This window comes from Sparus aurata, chromosome 16 (genome assembly GCF_900880675.1).
Source record: "Sparus aurata chromosome 16, fSpaAur1.1, whole genome shotgun sequence".
NCBI lineage: Eukaryota > Metazoa > Chordata > Actinopteri > Spariformes > Sparidae > Sparus > Sparus aurata.
Genome location: NC_044202.1, coordinates 6610717 through 6629668, shown reverse-complemented (window position 1 = coordinate 6629668; position 18952 = coordinate 6610717). Strand labels below are relative to the sequence as shown.

General features: G+C 40.9%; 3 protein-coding genes across 4 annotated transcripts in view; 2 read left to right on the top strand and 1 right to left on the bottom strand.

The window, feature by feature from the left end:
* Positions 1-1071: 1071 nt before the first annotated feature.
* On the bottom strand, positions 1072-6092 carry ttc9 (tetratricopeptide repeat domain 9). Its single transcript, XM_030392002.1, has 3 exons — positions 5360-6092; positions 4791-4973; positions 1072-1961 (listed from the first exon to the last, which is right to left on the bottom strand). Exons 1-3 carry the CDS (start codon positions 5847-5849, stop codon positions 1879-1881), a joined length of 756 nt encoding a protein of 251 aa, XP_030247862.1. The 5' UTR covers positions 5850-6092; the 3' UTR covers positions 1072-1878.
* A 1299-nt stretch (positions 6093-7391) lies between these two features.
* On the top strand, positions 7392-11617 carry med6 (mediator complex subunit 6). Its single transcript, XM_030392004.1, has 8 exons — positions 7392-7478; positions 8250-8412; positions 8641-8732; positions 9085-9167; positions 9299-9407; positions 10087-10202; positions 10453-10480; positions 10897-11617. The coding sequence occupies exons 1-8, from the start codon at positions 7457-7459 to the stop codon at positions 11025-11027; spliced, it is 744 nt and encodes a 247-aa protein (XP_030247864.1). The 5' UTR covers positions 7392-7456; the 3' UTR covers positions 11028-11617.
* A 973-nt stretch (positions 11618-12590) lies between these two features.
* Positions 12591-18952, top strand: part of pcnx1 (pecanex 1) — a 39349-nt gene continuing 32987 nt past the window's right edge. For both annotated transcript variants that reach the window (XM_030391987.1, XM_030391986.1), the window contains exons 1-3: positions 12591-13121; positions 14750-14964; positions 18010-18115. In XM_030391987.1, the coding sequence (XP_030247847.1) occupies positions 12969-13121; positions 14750-14964; positions 18010-18115 (474 nt within the window). In that variant the 5' untranslated portion in view covers positions 12591-12968. The remainder of the gene's footprint in view (positions 13122-14749; positions 14965-18009; positions 18116-18952) is intronic.

The following is an 18952-nucleotide window of genomic DNA, read 5'->3' as shown; positions in this document are numbered from 1 at the left end:
CATAACTTTTCTACTTTAGTTCATTGGCACTGTTCTCTGACAGCTGTCTTCAAAAAACTAACCAAAAAAAACAACATTAATCTCACTGTACACTATTTGCTCATCACACAGCAGAAGACAGACAAAGTTAAAAAATTAGCTGGTGAAAAAAGTCGAGCATTGAGCAGCTACAGAGCTGATTATTTACCTTACAAGCTAGTGGAGACTAGCGATGGTTAATGTGCTCAAAGAATTAGCATTAGCTTGACAATTCAGTCGCACGGCTATCAGAAAGATACTTGCTCGACAAAAACAAGATTTGGATAGATAAATATTCACCATTGTGACTTGAATGTGAGGAGTTAGTAGACAACAGCTTCTTATGTAGCATAGCATTTTAGTCACAGAGGTCCTTTTCTTAAAAGATAGTTACCTTGCAATGTCTGAAAAACCCTCTAAATTTGATCCATCTGCGTGGCTGCCATCTTGGTTTATATTAGGAAACAGAGTTGCAGAGTCACAAGTCTTTTTTTAATCACACAGTCGACAGAATATTCTTTCATCTGGAAGGTTAAATCGGTCTTTGAGGAATCTGGAGAAACCTTCAGTGTTAAACATCACCAGATGTTTATCTTTCTGAGAAATGTTAGTTCAAACTTTATACTAATGCCAATACAGGTCAGACACAAGCTAACAAGGATCATGCAGCCGACAGGCAGAAGTTAGCTGGTAAACGTTTAGCAATATCTCCCTAACGAGAAGGTGGAGACCAAAAACAGAGCCAAAAGACAGTGAAAAATTGACTTGGACTCATTAAGGTGGCAGACACTAGACTCCAGATGCTGTTGTTGCTGGTATCCATTAATAAGTTTGCTAGCTGCCATATCAATTTAAATGGTAATCTAAAGGTATGCCTCCACTTCTATATAACTGCCTGTGTTATATCAGGAGGCCTCATTGTGGCAGCTACCACAGAAGAAAGAAAGTTAATTTATGTGTATTTACAAATGTGGTTTCATCAGCATTTCTCCAAAGATCTATTTTAGCTTGTTAGGAACGTAGGAGGGAAATCCAGTGCAGCACAACAAAAAGTACTTCAATCAATAGACACTTTTATTACACGCATACCTTTACAGTAAACATACAGTATTTGTAGATACAGAAAATGCTATGAGTGAAGTGCTTTGTTTTGGCATTAATAAACACAAATAGCTTGTTTCTCCATTATATTCCTTTTTTTTTTAACGATTTTTATAAACGTAGCCTATTTACATTTTGTGATATGTCTCTTTAGTTCGTACTGCAATTAGCAACCATGTGCTCTTGATGTCCCTGCCTACACACTTTAAAAAAACCTACTCACTAAAAAGCACCATCAAATATAATCGAGAGAATAAAAAAAACCTTGACTTTTCGTTGTACTTCAGAAACAAAGTATGGTGACAGAAGTGTAGGTGGTTGTTACTCATTTACTCCATGGCATTTCGAAAAGACATCTTGTGCGAGGGCACTTGCTAAATTACAGTTACGCTCGCCTGCAGACATGCTGGATTCACTCCGAGGACCTTGTTGCTCCTGTCTCTATCACAAGTGTTGGCCTGTATGTGCAATGTTTGGACTGGCAGTGCATCAGTTTTGTAAAGGTTAAAAAATACTTGGGATTCATACCAGATACATTTGGAGACAGAATTTCAGTATTCAGGTACAATTCTTTAAAATAAAAATGCTTCAAGCACACAATGATAAAGTTCAATCACATAACCACCAGATGCTGTGCAAGGCAAAAGCAAACAAATACTGAGTCGCACCAGGACCTCTAACTCGTGGTGTGTAAGGTCTGGGTGGCACACGGTCGGGCTTTAATTTATGACGGGTGAGAACTCGTCAGACGGCAAGTGCTTATGTCGCCTCTTTCTTGTCCCTTTGGGCATTCCGGCGAATCTTCATCTCTGTCAGCTGGATGTAGCGGATGACATTGGTGTCTGGAAAACAAAGACAGGAAAAGGCTGATTTAGTTCCTGCCCAGGCAGGAAATGTGCGTAAATGTGCTCATAAATCTTCCAAACTAAAGTGAACTCAGCGGGGCATGGGACATTGTAAAGCAGCTACGGGAAAAAGAAATCAGGGATAATGGATAAACATGGTTATGTTTCCGAAACACCGCCGTGCATTTGTTTTTTAGTTTATCCAGTGTGGATTTGAAAGGGTGTTACAGGACAGACACGGGCAAATCAACATGATTAAAACTGCGTGTACTGTACATTTATATGACAACAGCAAAAACAGAAATAGAAAAAAACAATTGAAGATGCGTTGATTTCCCAAGGTGACGAATTCCCCCTTCACATCGGAAAGTATGCGTAAGTCCGACCCTGTTTCTTTAAATAAACTGAATGCTCTGTCACTGATTACACACACGCACTTCACTAGAACTACAAAAGAAACCACATAACAAACATTATTTTTAAACTCGATCAAATGGGACACTGTGATTGAGACAAGTGAAAAGTTTCTCATAGCTGTGGTTCCCAAAATTAGGCCTGGGTTCCTCGGAGGTTTCTACGAGGTCACCAAAAAATTAGAACTACTTTAATTTCTCCCTCTAGATGTTTAATTAAATGTAGAGTCTATAAATGTTAAATGTACCCTAAGGAGGCGGATGGCCTCTACTAGTGGCATATATGGTACAAGCACTGCATTTCTCACACATTCCTGACACAGTAGCGCCAACAAAGGAAGAGAAGAAGAGACTACAAACTGGTAAACATGGACGTAACATTGCTGGACTTAGAATATATTCAAAAAATCAGCTCTGCAGATGTTTTATGAGGGAGGAAATGCATTGAACATGTTAAACAGTCACTCAGCCTGTTATTCCTCCCCAGTTCTGCAGTAGTCCCCGGTGTTTCCAACCGTCAGCCGTTACCTGACTTCCACGCCTACCTGTGCACCTGTTTCCAGTCCCTTAATGAGCTCCCCTGCATATATAAACATGACTCTTCCCCCTCAGGTTGACATATGTAGGAAAAGCACTGGTGTCTTCACTCACGTAACAGAGTCAGTCTGTTACACATTGTCTTTGCATCCAACCTTCTTATTTGTTTCTGTCTGTTTGGACCTCTTGCCTGCGGAAAACACCAACACAGCAAACCTGCTTGTTGCCTGAGACATCCACCTGAGTCCTTCACCTGAGTCCTTCACCTGAGTCCTTCACCTGCCCCTGTGAGCCTTTACATCCACTTCCTCTAAGACAGTGAACAGGACAACTACACGAGGTACGAGACGGAGCCCTTCGATAGAAGATTCTCGTTTTCGTTTGAGAGTCCTGATTAGATTTGATGCAGTTTCTTGAGTTGCTTCTTTCAGCCAGCTCATCTCAGCGGCCCCAGGTCAGATCTGTGGGAATGCACCAAATTTATACAGCCCACCAAATTCTGCATATTACTGAGTCATCTTTTGCTTACTTGCCAACAAAAAAAAGCCCATAAAAACACCCATCACAAGTTAGCAGAAGCCAGAGTGAAGCCTTCACAATGCCAACTGAGTCAAATCTCCAAAAGCAGGGGCGGAAGAAGTATTCAGCTTCTATACAGAAGTAGACATAAAAGTATAGAGATGGGGAATAACTATTATATATATATATATATATCGTTATCTTGATGTGAAATTATATATGTATTAGATTTTAGATATGTTTCTATTGTGATGTGGCATGTTACCTTTTCCTGGTTTTAAAGGCTGCATTAGAGTATAGTGATGAGATTTTCTAAACTAACCAGACTGTTTCACTTGTTGTATTCTTGCCTTTATACAATTAGACATTATATCTACATTGATGATGATTATTCATCAAATATCTCATTGTTTATACATTTTTGTTGCAATCTTGATATTGAGTATTTGTATTACAGCCTAAAAATACCCTGATATTATTTTAAAGCCCAACCATACGTACAACGATGCTAAAACTGCGTACAGTATCAAAAATAAAAGTAGTCATTGTTCAGCAGAACAGCTCTTACTGAGGTTTCATTGTCATATATTATATTGCCTTATTATTATTTCTGATGCATTAATCTGTTTGCAGCATCTTAATGGTGTAGCCAGCCTAGTGGGGCTTATTTTAACTGCCTTATATGCAGCAATAGACACATTAAAAAAAAAAAAAATAGTTAAGAATAATGTGGATTGATTGATGGTGACACCATCAGCGTTAGATTGGGTCCCTATAAACTCACTTTAACTATATTGTTTTGACGGGTGTAGATTTGATCAGGCTGGCAGCATTTCTATCTACTGTCACATCTCCATTATAGACTCAAATAAATGCATGAACTCACATTTTGAACTGTGATGTTGGTAGTTGGGAAAAACAGAGAATAATCTGGATGTCTTTGACCGTGGCACCAATAATACCACTTAGAGAAGGCTAAGGGGGAAAAGTTGTTTCCACTTTTATCTATAATGCATCTTTTTGTTGCCTGTAACTTTAACTATAGCTCTACATAAACTCAGTGAAGCAAAGAGTACATTATTTCCGTTGCAATCGTAGCAGAGTAAAAGCAGAAAATGGTAGAAATAACAAGTTTTCAATTCAAAATTGTGTCAAAAAGCGGAAAAGCAAGCAGTTCTTCATATTTATCTTAAGCTGAAAACCTATTTTTAGTTTGAATTCATCTAATTTTCTGGTAATCAACAAATCAATGTCTAATTTTTTCATCGCTGTCATAAGATTCTGAAGAAAATAAGATCAGAAAACCAGTGAGTTGGTCGGTACAGTCGACTGCACGGTACTGAAGCTCAGTCCTGACCTGACGGTTCCTGTTTGTGTGACTCCTTCAGGTAGTACAGGGCCTTCTGGAAGTCTCCTAGGTGGTAATAGGCCACGCCGGACCGGTACAGAGCCTTGAAGTTCTTTCCTTCCTTGTGCAGCACTTTCAGACAGTATTCCTTCACTCGCTCGTAGTTCACCAGCTCCATTTGCAACAGACAGGCTGGAGTGGGAGAAGAGGAAATGACAGGAGGGGTGGAAAAGTTACTGATAACACTGCATGAGCCAACGGTAATATTTCATTATAAAGCAGGAGTAATAACGTGTGTCCCATCAGGCAACCAGATCAGGTTATTTAATATCAAATATATAATGAGTGAATTTGGCAGGAGGTGGATAAATATAGTATCAATATGAGGTGGGTATCAAATAAATGGCTTGGGACAGTGGGGGTAAGCCTGAGAGTGACTCATTCTCCTTATGAATCATTCATGAGCTCTGGAGTATTCCCAGTATCTTTCTCTGTTGAAAAGGGGACAGATCACTATAATGAGACTATGTGTGTGTGTGTGTGTGTGTGTGAGAATGTGTGAGAGAGACGTCTCTTACCGGCCAAGCTGTTGTAACACTCCAGCTCTGCATTCTCCATGGCCCCCTTCTGCTCATCTGTGAGCGTGGTGGACTTGCTGATGGTCGGCAGCAGGGAGGCCGGGGGCTTGGAGCCGGGGTCCGGATCCCCCAGCACCCTGCACAGCCCCTTAATCTCCAGCAGAGCGCGGTGATACTTGCCAATCGCCTCTCGGTACTTCTTATCCTTGTAGCACTGGGTGCCTTGGCACTTGAAGTCCAGCGCCCGCCTGACGACGTCGGCCGGCTCGTTGTGAGATGGTTGCTTCAGCATCGACCCACCATGATGCCGCTGCTGCTGCTGGAGCTGCTGCTGGTATCTGGCATCTTTGGTCCGGCTGCTGCTGCTGCTGCTGCTGCTGTTGGGAGGCTGAGCGCACTGCTGGAGCCTCGGGGAGCCGCCGCCGCTGTCGGTGTGGCTGCCTCTGCCGCCGTCCACCCTGCCGTCGTGCCCAGCTTTCATTACGCTCATTTTCGACGTTATTTGATTAAAGCTGCCCTGACGCCCGGCTGGAAATTAGCTGTTAAATTGAGCCTCCTCACTGCATCTTCTCGGCCGTGTAGTCGCGTCTTCGCCTCCCAGTGTCGCAGCTACGTCTTCTCTGTGCGCAACCCTGCGCGATGCGCGCTCCTCCGCTATAGCCTGTTCTCGTATTTTACCCCTCCGATGAGCCGATTGGTCGATAAATACAAGGCCAGTATTCCCATGAGGGTCCTCCAGCAGGAAGAGGAGAGGTTTGATCATCAGTTTATTTCAGGATAATTTCATTACCAGTTTATGTAGAAACTGAACAAAAAAACAGACTGCAGTGACGATGCTTTATTTTTAGATACGTTTTTTTTAATCCATAAAGGGAATGTGCAATAATTTGTATTTATAAAAAAAATCACATGAGTTATTTTTTTTTATTCAAGCTAAATATTTCCAGTTAAATGTGCTCCTGCTTCAATATGCCTCAATGTTGTGTTCTTTATCTTGTATGTCTTGTCTTATCAAATAAAATACTTAAGGCCTTTTCTAACGAATGGATGATGACTCATTTTATCAGATTTCTGTGTCTCCCCATGGAAATTCATTTGGAAATTGGCAACAGTTCAGCCTCTTTAACCAAATATCTTACAGTAAGAGGATATCAACCCCTTCCATACACTTAAATATACCTTTCAGTCCCTCGCTCTTATCTCAGATTGGAGGAATGCAGCCATCTCTATCAGATAAAGATCATCCAGCCTGTCGTCTCTCGCCCGGGCAGCCTGCTGTTCCCCCTGACTGTTCGCATTCTGCGCAGCCACTTTGGACACACTCATGACAGGCTACAGTCCTTAATGACAGGCTATGATGTCATTCAAACCTGTGTAATAGTGTTATGAGCCTCTATTATACAGTGGGGAGGGGGGGCAGACAGCTAAGTGATGAATACGGTTGTTCCTTTTGTTGCCTCTCATTACAGTGCCATTCTATCAACAACAGTGGAATGTGTGTAAGCTTGTGTTTTCACCATGCTTAAATCCATCTGTCCTGTCACACTCCAAGGGCAGTGAACTCAGCTGTCTGGGTGTGTCCCTGGAATTTCAGTTCTCTGGAGCAAATGCTGCTGATCGGAAATAAAGACCATGAGCCATGGGGGCTAATAAATATTATTGCGTAATCCTCAAACTGATGCTTGTTTGCAATACATTTACTGGGATTTAGCCTACAGTACTACATCCTTACAGATTCATTATAATGCTTTGTTAGACTTAAATATAAATATTGCCAGATTATTATTTATTTTTTTAAAGCGCTATAGGCTATACAGATTAATTATGGCACTTTCAACCACTGTTCTCTTGAATTTCTGTGTTTACCTTTGTTACGTGAGGCTAAAAAACACCCAGTTAATAATATAATAGAAGTTTAAAATAATAAAAGAAGTGTCTCAGTTTTGTACACATTTCTCTATTATTAAAATGACTTTAATACACTTAATTCGTGCTCTTTCTTCCAATTTAACTAATCAGGACTCTTAAAACAACGTCATCAAACAACGACAGGAAACCTAGTGAAGGCGTCATCTTTATGCGACAATTGTTTACATCATGGCGGCGGTGGATTTCAGAGGTAGCCGAATCCCCGTTTTATATTTTGTTATTCGCGTTCATTTTTTACTTTTTATTTCGTCAATTTAACAAGTCTGTTTTATATGTTCTGTTTGGACCTTTCAGACGAAGCTGCTCTGTATATGATATATTGTCCGTGCTAAAAGCTAGCGTTAGCAGCCATTAGCATCTCCTCCGCTTTGGTTAGCAGGTCGGCTACATTTGCTAATGCTTGCTGGCTTTAGGTTTTGTTCTACATCTGAGCTCAAAGAAAAAGAAAAAAAAAACATGCCACATATACATTCCAGCAATGCGTCTTGAAAATTAGGGTTTGAACAATTGACGCTATACAACTTTGCATTTCAGTTAAACGTTGCGGTCACTGACTGCTCCGTTAGTGTCAAACATAAGATAATGACCGTCTTTCACTCGTTATATTTATCAGTAAAATGATTGACATAGCCCAGAGTGCGCAAAAACACACGATTTAAGAAAATGAATATAAAGAGGTACCTGTATTTGCAAATGAATTCTTTCCTTTAAAAAAAGGAGATGTTAAATGAATTCATGTTGCTCAAACAAAACACAAACAATATCAATATGGGATAATATGTCTGAAGATTTCAGGAGGTTGGTTATTATGAGGTTATTTAATCAGGTCTTACATTTCTGATTGAAGCTGTTTTGTTATTATGTTCATTAAAACAGAGCCTTACATTTCAAATAAGGCTGTGATGATCATTCAGTATGTCCTAATCATTGTGAACCTCACATGTATGTAATGCACCCTCAGCTCAGGACCTTCTTGGGATATCCTGGGTGGACAGTAATTGGGTGCCAATTCTAAACCCTGGAAATGTACTGGACTACTTCTCTGAGAGAAGCAACCCCTTCTACGACCGAACGTGTAACAATGAGGTAGTGAAGATGCAGCGGCTTACCCTGGAACACCTGAAGTAAGTTTATCTTACACCGTGGTGTTATGTGGCACAATAAGGAAGTTGAAAATAAATAAATGAAGTCTCACATCATACAAAGATACTGAATGGATACTTGAATTCATGTAGATGAATTAACTTGTGGTGCTTGTACCTATAACTTGTTCTGTTTACCCAGCAGCAAAAGTGCAGTATTGATTTACATTTGCAAAACTAAAAGCAAACATTGTTTGTGTTTATTTTCAGTCAGATGGTGGGAGTGGAGTACATTCTTCTTCATGCTCAGGAGCCAATTCTTTATATAATCCGTAAACAACAGAGGCAGTCAGCAACACAAGGTGAGCAGTGAAGCATCTGATTGAATTTCAGATGATTAAATTGTGGGATACTGGTCAGCCAATGGCCAAGGAGCATGTATACGACTGTTTAATAAAAACAAATTGACTAATAAGCAGCCTATCAGTGACGCAACTGTCCATAGATCTCCTTTGTATAATTGTCCAGCTCCTTAAAAGTGGTCACTGGTAATAAGCATTCTGCAGTCTGAAACTGTTATACTTATTTGATTTAAAATGTCATTAATTAGATGTTTGATTATATGATTTTATGCTTATCACCATAAAGGTAACATACACAACCTAGCATGTGAGAATCTCATCGTCTCTTCCACTGTATGTGTTCATCCTCTAGTTATCCCAATGGCTGACTACTACATCATAGCAGGAGTGGTGTATCAGGCCCCAGACCTGGGAACAGTTATCAGCTCTCGAGCGGTAAGAATTCCTACAACGTTCCTAAAAAATACACTTGAAACTGTGTATTATAAAGGCTGTTGAAGAGGGATTTTGGTGTGTTGACTGGATAGAGGTTTAATTGTGGGTGAACTCAATCTCATTTGTTTTAGCTCTCTGCTGTCCATGGAATCCAGTCTGCTTTTGATGAAGCCATGTCATACTGCCGCTATCACCCGTCCAAAGGATACTGGTGGCACTTCAAGGACCAGGAGGAAAGAGGTTAAGCTTTGGCTGTTAATTTAATGTAGTTATAGGTAAAATGGTTCCTGTAACAAGATCGGTGGCCCTAATCAGACCTGTTTTTAACATCTGTCCTTAGTGATACGACCACAACTTGACAGCTCTACGTCGATCATTTGATTGTATGCGTCTCGAGTGAACACTTTTGATCAGATCTCACCTGCCCGCTTTAAGTAAACACTTGCAGCACTTTGACACAAAGAAAAAACACAATATTTAGCACTTGCCAAATTTAAAAGGAGTCCCAAATAATTAAGAACTTGTTAAATAATGACACTCTGGGCGCTGAAATAATCTAAAACGGACACTAAGGGATTATAGGATGGGATGGCTGCCATCCCAAAGTGTCAGTTTTTGATGAGTTGGGAATAAGACTCACCTTTTCTTACACATGGCACCTTTCAACTCAACAACTCACATAATTGACTGATTTTTTTAAGGGCGTCTGGGGACTTTTTAAAAGGGCGATGCAGTAGTCTATGTACATTACTTTTACTGCATTTGTATTTGAAATCAATTGAAACAGTGTGTTAACAAACAGCTGCTAAATCAGACATTTGCCACAGAACTTAAAGACATCAAATAAAGGGAGCCAGAGCAAAATGTAACTAAAATAATAACTTCATGTGATCAACACAACTGTTTCGCTTTTTTACAGAAAAAGCCAAGCCCAAGTCTAAGAAGAAGGAGGAACCAAGTTCACTGTTTCAGAGGCACCGTGTTGACACACTCCTTTTGGATCTCAGGTCCAAGTTTCCACCAACATTCTACCAGGTACAGTTACGCAGTTACACTCGCCCTTTTTAAACAGAGAAGCTGCAATAAGGCCCGTAAAAAACTTGTCGTGATTGTTTTTTTACACTGAACCAAGCAACGTCGACATAATGCATAGGCATTATGAAAGGGTCTACACATTGCAGTTTTTAATGTTCAATCTTTTCTGTCATTTCATTTGAAATAAAAAAATATTTAATGTTAATGTGATTGAATATCAATAATATTGTTTTTCTTTCTGCAATTTCAGCCTAAGCCTGGTGAGAAGCCTATCCCAGGTATGATCTTTAAATACATTATATTCTGATCCTGATGTTGCATAATCAGTAGTTGAAAGGGTTGTAAATGGGATTATATTCATTCTTGTTATTGGTGGGTTAATCTTTTACTGGTAGTGCCATTGTTACAAACCTAATTCAATAAAAGTTGGGACATTGTAAAACAAATAAAACGGAATGTGATTATTTGCTTTTTTGACACATAATTGAAAATAGCACAGAGACAAATGTATTAATATCTTACCTCATAACCTTTGTAAATGATTTCTGTAAATATATGCTTATTTTGAATTTGATGTCAGATAATCGGCACTCAAAGGACAGTATAAATGGGGCTATTGATAATGGTGTGAAGATATCTAGAATATCCAGGGGATCCATGAGTTTTTCTTTAATTGAGTGCTCTGGTATTGCAGTTGAGGTGAAGAAGGAGCCTGAACCCCCCACAGAAGTTGTAAAACAAGAGGAAAGGGAACCAGCCACAAAGTCCTCTGCCCCAGCACCGCCAAGCAAACCTCCTCCTGAGAAGAGAGCGAGGCTACAGTGATTCTTTTCTCACATTCTGGGAAGATGGAGCAAAGAAATGTGAAGTCCTGCAGCACTAACTGAGAGAACAGCTTGGAGTATTCTTGATCTCTTTTCGCTCTGCTCATTTGATCATTTTATAAGATGCTAAGAATGATCTGGCACCAAAAGGGTCAGTCAGTGGCTTGTCTCAGTGCCAGGACTACTTTTACCTTGTAACCTTAGTCTTGTACACTTGATAGGTTTGGCACTGCGGACATTTCTGGCAGCTGTACTACCAACAGGGGTTAACTGTCTGATGTCAGCAGGCATTTAGCAGTATATGCTAAGGATGAGGTTTTTATGATGATAAGCTGACCTCAGCATCAGTGTCGGTTTACTGTTGACATCAGCATAAAATTTGTGTTGTAGTAACTTCAGAGGACGGTTTGATTCTGCGTGCTTTACAGGGGGATGTGTCATAAAGCATTATCTCATCTGAAAAGCAAAAAGCTCCTCTGCCTGGGCACCTGTCTTTAATTACAAACACTTTCATTTGTTTGTATGTTTTTTTGTAAAGAATACCCTGCTCTTTGTGTTTTTGTATTAAAAGGTATTAAAAGGTATCAGCTATTGTGTCCTGATGTGTTTATTGTTGGCAGGCAATAGTCTTGAGTCGTCCTTGATCACATTGTTTTTTTCCTCATGATACAAACAAAATATCAATTATATTAGTTTTTGTCATGATCAAAAGCTCTAAGTATATTTTCCATGGCTTAAGATATTTACCCTTGGATGCCTCACAAACATGATGATCTACTGTGGTGGAAAGTAAGCAGATTTCCTCAAGTAACTGAAATACTTGTAGTTCAATTTTATGTTTTTTATACTTTTATTTAATTCCATTCCAGACTGAAATGCTATACTTTTTACAACACTACATGTACTTGACAGCTGGAGATACTGAAAAAATATGAAGCTTATAAAATGTAACACAAAATTAAAACAGTGATACCCGGCCTGTTGGACTTGATGCAACATTCTTACATATGGCACCTTTAAATCCCAGCTCAAGGCAGAAAGAGGTAAAATTATCCAATATTTCACACAAAACTGGATATAAAAATGTGTTAAAAACCAGCTTCACCTCATCTATAAATGTAAAATGTCTACACATTAAAGCATGAATATTGGGGTACCAGTCTTATAATGAAATATATCACAGGTGTTGTTTCTTGCTGAAATAATACTTTAACTTTTTATATTTCTGTACTTTTACTTCAGAAGTCATTTTAAACATGGGGCTTTTGAAAATCTGATGCCTCTATGATGGTTTTGGTTTATTCTTTAAGGGCTAACTTCATCAATGTTACACATTAAAGTGTACTTTCAGGTTTTGGGGAGCAATATGTGAAAATATAACATTAGTAATTTATTCATATATGAGCTAGTACTCCCAAAGACCTGTAAACACACTTCAATGTGAAAAATTGAGTAGCAGACTAGTTTGGTAATGACAGAATGTGACCAGCAGGTGTCACCATTTTGTCGTATTTGGCGCGAGCTACTAATCATCAAATGCATTTTATTTCATTCTTTTGTGCATTCTGCCACCAGTTCCAAGTCACGCAGGAAATATGGCCTCCCATCAGAGAGAATACGCGGACAGCAAAATGGGAGAAAGCACACAGCAATATTAGCCATTTTCAGTGAGGACAGCATGATTGTAGCTACCGCGAACCGATGCCACGAAGAAGAAGTTTCTCGCAGGGCGTGGTGGGATAGGAGTCTCCTCAGTGGAGGACTGGAAACAGTGCCCCAGCTGGCTGGCTAGCAGCAGAGAAGATGGCTGCAGAGGGGATTCTCGGGCCAGTGTCTGAAAACATAGCACCGTTTGTCATGTTCAGCGACGACTAGCCGGCGTGTCACCCCGGTTGTCCCGTCGGTCGGTTCCGCTCGGATTTGTCGGAGGGGATAAAGCAACATGGGGTCGCAGACTCTACAGATCCTGAGGCAGGGGGTCTGGGCTTCAGTCACAGGCGGATGGTACTACGACCCCGATCAAAACACATTCGTCAACGCTTTACACCTCTACATCTGGCTGTTTCTGCTATGTTTCCCCTTCACGCTTTACATGGTGAGCTGTGTTTGCCTTTTTAACCCCTTTACAGCCTCTTTATGGATGTTTTTAGCCGGGAGTGTTGACAACGTAAGTTACCAAAGCAAGTGTCCGCGAGGTTAGCAGCCACAGGATACTAACGGTCGGTCTCAGTCTATTATCTGGAGCGCAGACAATGTAGCGTCTCATTAAACTCCCGAAACGCCACGGAATATTTTCACCACAGTCACAATATTGAATAAACACACAAGGTTGTCGGGATTACACGCAGATAAAACGGATTTTTTAGACAAAACGGACAAAATACGCTTTAAATGGCTGCCAATTGAAGTGTACAGTCCACCAATTAGCTGGGACCGGAATGCTCTTTTGTCTTAATTCTGTTTTTATCCAAGTGATGCGGTCAGAACCCGCCAGGATGTTATCTGTCGATTACACTGTGCCAGGCTGTAATCAGTGAATTTAATTCCCCCACCCCCCTCCTTATCTAGTTGTTTTCCTCCTGTCGGTAGTGATTTGCGGTATCACCAGTTTTCAGACGCTACCAGCTGTGACTGCAAGAGCACAGCTGACAGGGACGTTAACGTTAATCTGTGAACTTTAATGTCCGAGTAACGGACTCAATTGACTGGCTGCTGTTTGCTCAGTTCATTTGCCACATCAGGTCTTTTGTTTGCCTGTTTGTGTTGCTCTGTGTTTACTTTTGCCCTCTAGACTGTCCAAACAGCCCTGACAGATGAGTGGCAGTCACAGCCCGCTGGTGCGTGTTACTTATGGGGTGTTTGTCAAATATTAACACTTTTATCAAACTGTTGGTAGTTCAAATGTCACTGTGTCACTGTGTGTTCTCCTTTTCTTTGGATGCATCTCTATAAATGCACTCAAGTCAGGATATAGCTGTTTGCTAAACATGCAAACTTCTATATTGAGAAGCTGATGTTTCATATCGGTTTGTGGTTTCCCTTTCTATTCCTGGAGTGGAAACAGGCCGGTCAGCTCTGTGGTTTACACTGAGCCACAGGTTCGACTGGTGCTGCTGTTTGTAATAACTGCAAACAGATGCAGCAGCAGGATATCTCAAGGACAACGCCAAAGATGGGGCCCGGTGGTGAACACACAGGTGCCTGGTGATAGCCTCCGTCCTCGACAGCTTCCCCTATTAAGTGACGCTTTGAGATTATAATCGAATGCAGCAATTTGGAAAACGCAGCCGGTGTGCGTCATAAATAAGTGGCACAGTGGATGCAACAGTGCTTTTGATTCCTCCTGTTTCGAGCTGTGTTTAGAGTAGTCAGCCTGGGTGCAGGAGTTGTTTGCAGTTCCTGTCATCTCCTCTTTTCTTTTTTCACTCCTCATGACCGAACGTCCTTCAGCGAGACGGTATCAAACTGCCTCCCTGTCTCGTTGTCGCTTTGGATAAAAATATCCAGCGCGCGCTTCAGTTTAGTCCCTTCTAAACATATCTTTATTGTCATAATCAGAGCACAAACTTAACCATCCATAATGATATTACATTACAAAATCATTCCTTTGGCCTTGTATATAAAATATAGCAGAAAAGGGCACAGAGCTTTTGTTGCAAGTACGAGTACAGTCTGCATCTTCCTGTTTCCTCGACAATCACTTCTGCTTTTCTCTAATCCCAGGCCCTGCAGCCAACCATGGTGATAGTGGGAATCTACTGTGGTGTAATTGCTGCCATGTTCCTGCTGCTCAAGACAGTGAATTTCCGCCTCCACCATGCCCTGGATGAGGGTGAGGTGGTGGAGCTCAAGGCCAAGGAGAGTCAGGGCAGCAGAGGTGGCACCGAGGGGGCTAATGATGGCGGTGTCACCCGTAGAGAGGACAGCAACGGCCCGGGGTAAGTTCACGTCTCACACAGTCCAGCGGTGGATTTGATATCTGGAGACGTCGGGCAAAGACGCCCCGCGAGTGTGACTAAGCTGCTCAGATGATGAGGCAGGAAGAGCACTCAGTAAAAAGGCTGAGTAAGAGTTTGGTGAATTAGAGTGGAAGACGTCATGCTTTCTGATAAATGAGTGGAAGGAGTCACATGTTTGTGAGTGTCATTTAATGGTGATGTAATCTGGAGTTGTTTATTAGAGCTGAGGTCAAAGGTCTAGTCCTCAAGTGAAAAGACAGGCTGCTCCAGGAACAATCAATATGTGGCTTTATGAGCTCCTGTTGTAGCAGCAGCAGCAGTGACTGGGACCATCACAATTGAAATGTTTTCTACTTTTCACCTTTTGTTGGAGGGACCTGCACAGGGTAGTTCCACCATATGCAACAGATGTTTTAATTATTGGATGATAACACACCACGCAAGCCGGCCCACCCCACGAACATTTACTTCCAAAGTCATCAGTTGTTTCCTTGTTAAATTACTTTTAATTTGATTAGATTGAACACATAATGGCTACCTGTGCTGAGAAGATTATTGATTGGCTTCGACACTGAAAGCTGGAGTCATTTATTTGATGCACACTTGAAGGTGCCATGTGAAGATTTCCTGTAAACAATCTTTCTGTTTACATTCAGTGTTATTCGGGCAAAACATGGTTGTTTGCATCTTTGAGACCCAACAAGGTGTGGTGACTGCAGGCCCGGGCTTTACCACTGATTTCCGGATAGATTTGATTCTGATTAACAAGATCCTGACTCGATTCGTTTGTATTCAGTGTAGATCATTCCAATGAGGATTTGACTTGAATCAGAAAATCGATTGTTTCAAAGAGGCCCTGTGGAACCATTAAGTTTGTGTTAGTAGACTCCATATCTAAACTAACAATAGCTACTGTTGCTGTTTATTAACCCTTTGGACTGTAGCGGAAAATCTGACTTGAGTCTTTCACAAAGAAATCCACAGTCCAGCAGCGTTAAACAACTTCAACAAGTCGTCCACAGGCTTATATAGGCAACTGAGAGAGACGTGGAAAGTCTCACTTTTCACATCCCCTTACAGCTTGCTCACCAATGACCAATAAAAAAGGAATTGATACTTGTAAATTGCTACAAAATGTGACGTAGAGCCCTTTTGGAACCCTTTCCCAGTTAAATACACAATCTTATTGTGTTTTATCAAATCTTGAAACCTGCACTGTTTACATTCATTTGGTACTAACTAGCTGTCGTTTTCTTCCCTGATTTTGCTGGTGCGTTTCAGTATTTTATGGTACTTTACAGCCACCTGTAGACCAGTGATGTGCTGTAGCGTGAAACGGTTGGCAGGAGAGTTTGTGACCTCAATCTTTTGCGCAAGAACCAAAGCCCCTGAGAAGAGAGAGCCGCTACGGCTGAAGCTCAAATGATTTGTGATTCCCTGAGACTTAAGATAGTTCCAGGAAGTTCTTAGCAGGCAGTATAAATGCATGAATAAAGAGAGACAGAAGTGCGATGTTTGGCAGCACTGGGCTGCTAGTATTTGCAGATGACTTTCTGGGAACTATTGAGAGGCTCCACGTGTTGCCATTGCTTAAAAAACAGCCCACTGGAGTAAAGAAAGGCGATGTGAGTCTCTTTACCCAACGCCTCTGTCAGGAACAAACAAACCGGGGGAACACTCATAAAAACATCACTCCAGAGCGCCACTGGTGGTCAGAAACTCCACAGGGTACCTTCAAGATAACTTCTCTCTCCGTTGTCAACATGCTCGTGACTCAATATGCTGAATATGTAATTGTTAGTGCAGTATTTGTATGTCCCAGTACGTGTGCAGACACATGAATATTGGCTCATTGAATAACATGATGAAACTTGTTATAACTCATATACCACAGAAAATAACCCAGGTTTTTTTTTTAATCTGTAGTCATGTCTTATGACAGTGAAATATGTGCTAATTAATGCCTAATTTAGAGTGATTAAGGATCTCGTTAGTGTGAGGGTTATGTTTGAAAATGGCTGCGGTATCGAGGGACTTTGTGTTTCTTTATCTGTTTATATTGTGTGTTTTATTGAACTAAAACAAAACAATATGGAGGAACAATAACACCTATAACTGATAATGAATTACAGAAGTTGAAAAAGCAATTCACATCAGTTATGTCATCAGTTACCGTTACATGGTAATTACTGTGACATTTTAAAAGGGACAAAATAATTAGTTCCCGCCAGTCTGAATGCCAGGCGTCAGTCTTTTTTCCAATGGAGTGCTTTACTTCTAGTCCAGAAGGAACAAAAGCCGGTGAGGTTACAGCTTTTTACTGCCCATCATGACTCGAAGAGGTGACTCATATTCACATTCCAGAGGGAGCGCTTAGCAGGACGCTGAGAGCGAGAGAGGAAAAGGCAACAAGAAGAATGAGAGCTCTGGACCACAGGGGCAGACGCAGACGCAGTCGCAGCGTTGCCCACACATCTGGAGTCACATTCCAGGTTGTTTGAGTTTACAGTAGAGCAGACAAGCTGAGCTGAAGTTGATTGAGGTGTTTGTGTACCACCACCCACCCTTTTTCCCCTGACTAGTCCTTTTTTTTCCAGGCCGCGTTCAGCCGCTCTACGTGTTGGACTTAGTTGCTTGGAGTGTTTGTGTTGTGGTTTGACCTGTTATGAAATGTTTTTGGCATATGGAAATGATTTATAGGCCGTCCCTGGCAAGTTGATTGTTTCGACATACCAATTGGTTAAACAAGCACGTCCGGGCTAAATATAGGCCTGGAGAAAATCCACATGGATGCTTTGGATCTTTTTTTTTCCCTCCTTTAGTCGATTTCAGAAACCCTTATAAAGATGTAAAAATCAGACTCTGTACGTGACGACTTTTCCCATGAATTACGTACAACAGTGGCTACTGTACACATCATCTGAACACGTCATTCATCCATTTAGATTGGGGTGGGGGGGGCCCCACTGTGTCTGCACTGGTAAAACAAGAGTATGCATTGTGTTTGTGTGTGCATGTGCGCAGGGACCCTGGAGGGGGTATAGAGATGGCAGACTTCATCAGGCAGGAGACTCCACCAGTGGACTGCAGTTCCAGGAACTCTTACATTGGGATGGAGTCAAACCAGCAGGTAAGCAGAGGAGGGGCCTGCTACAAACTGTACACTGTACTGTACATATAAGATGCCTCTGATTATAAACCCACCCCCTTCCTGTTTGTTTTAAGGAAGAGAAAGCAAATATACACCTATATAATAATCAGGCAAACACTGTATCTTCTGTCAATGTACTGTTTAATAAGTTTGCTGTCAAACTTTACATCTGGGCTGCACTAACACTGAGGTCTTACAATGTTCTGGCTTGCATCAAGTGTGCTCTGTGCACCACCAATTTAAAGTGGTGCAGAATCAATCAATGAATTGATTTGTTGCTCTATTTTTGCAAAAATGTAAATGTTATAGATTAGTAATTTAAGTCATTCACTGCGAAAAATGTGTTGAAGTGCAAGCTTTTCAATGAAAGGAATTCCCAAATCAGGAATGATATTGTCATGTTGGTGTTCCTCCAGGACCATCATTGAAACTGACACTGTTTGTTATGTCATAGCTTTGTGACGTGGTAGAAAAACTGGAAAAATACTCAACATGGAAGAAGTTATCCTTTCAAACACGTGTTTAACATTGTGAAAGAGTCTGTTTTAACCCAAACCATGATTTTCTTAAACTTATCAAGTATTTCAGTTCCCTAGGCCTAACCAAACAGCAACAGAAAACCGAAAAGGAACACAAAATAATGAAAGAAGTTAGTATTTAAATAATAAGTGAACAGTGTAATGTGAACCCTGTTCATTACCAACTCAGCCATGATCATGATGAGTTTTTTTGTTGCTGTTTTGCTGTTTTTAGAAATGAAGAAACAACAACAACACGGAGACATCAGCTACACAATATACTATGTACAGTAATTGA

Excerpts from the sequence above, each read along its gene's own strand:
- ttc9 (XM_030392002.1), bottom strand. The coding sequence starts at position 5,849 with ATGAGCGTAATGAAAGCTGGGCACGACGGCAGGGTGGACGGCGGCAGA. Across the intron at positions 4,974-5,359 it reads GTGTTACAACAGCTTGGCCG|CCTGTCTGTTGCAAATGGAG; the intron begins GTAAGAGACGTC and ends CTCCCACTCCAG. Across the intron at positions 1,962-4,790 it reads ACACAAACAGGAACCGTCAG|ACACCAATGTCATCCGCTAC; the intron begins GTCAGGACTGAG and ends TTTGTTTTCCAG.
- med6 (XM_030392004.1), top strand. The coding sequence starts at position 7,457 with ATGGCGGCGGTGGATTTCAGAG. Across the intron at positions 7,479-8,249 it reads GGCGGCGGTGGATTTCAGAG|CTCAGGACCTTCTTGGGATA; the intron begins GTAGCCGAATCC and ends ATGCACCCTCAG. Across the intron at positions 9,408-10,086 it reads CAAGGACCAGGAGGAAAGAG|AAAAAGCCAAGCCCAAGTCT; the intron begins GTTAAGCTTTGG and ends GCTTTTTTACAG.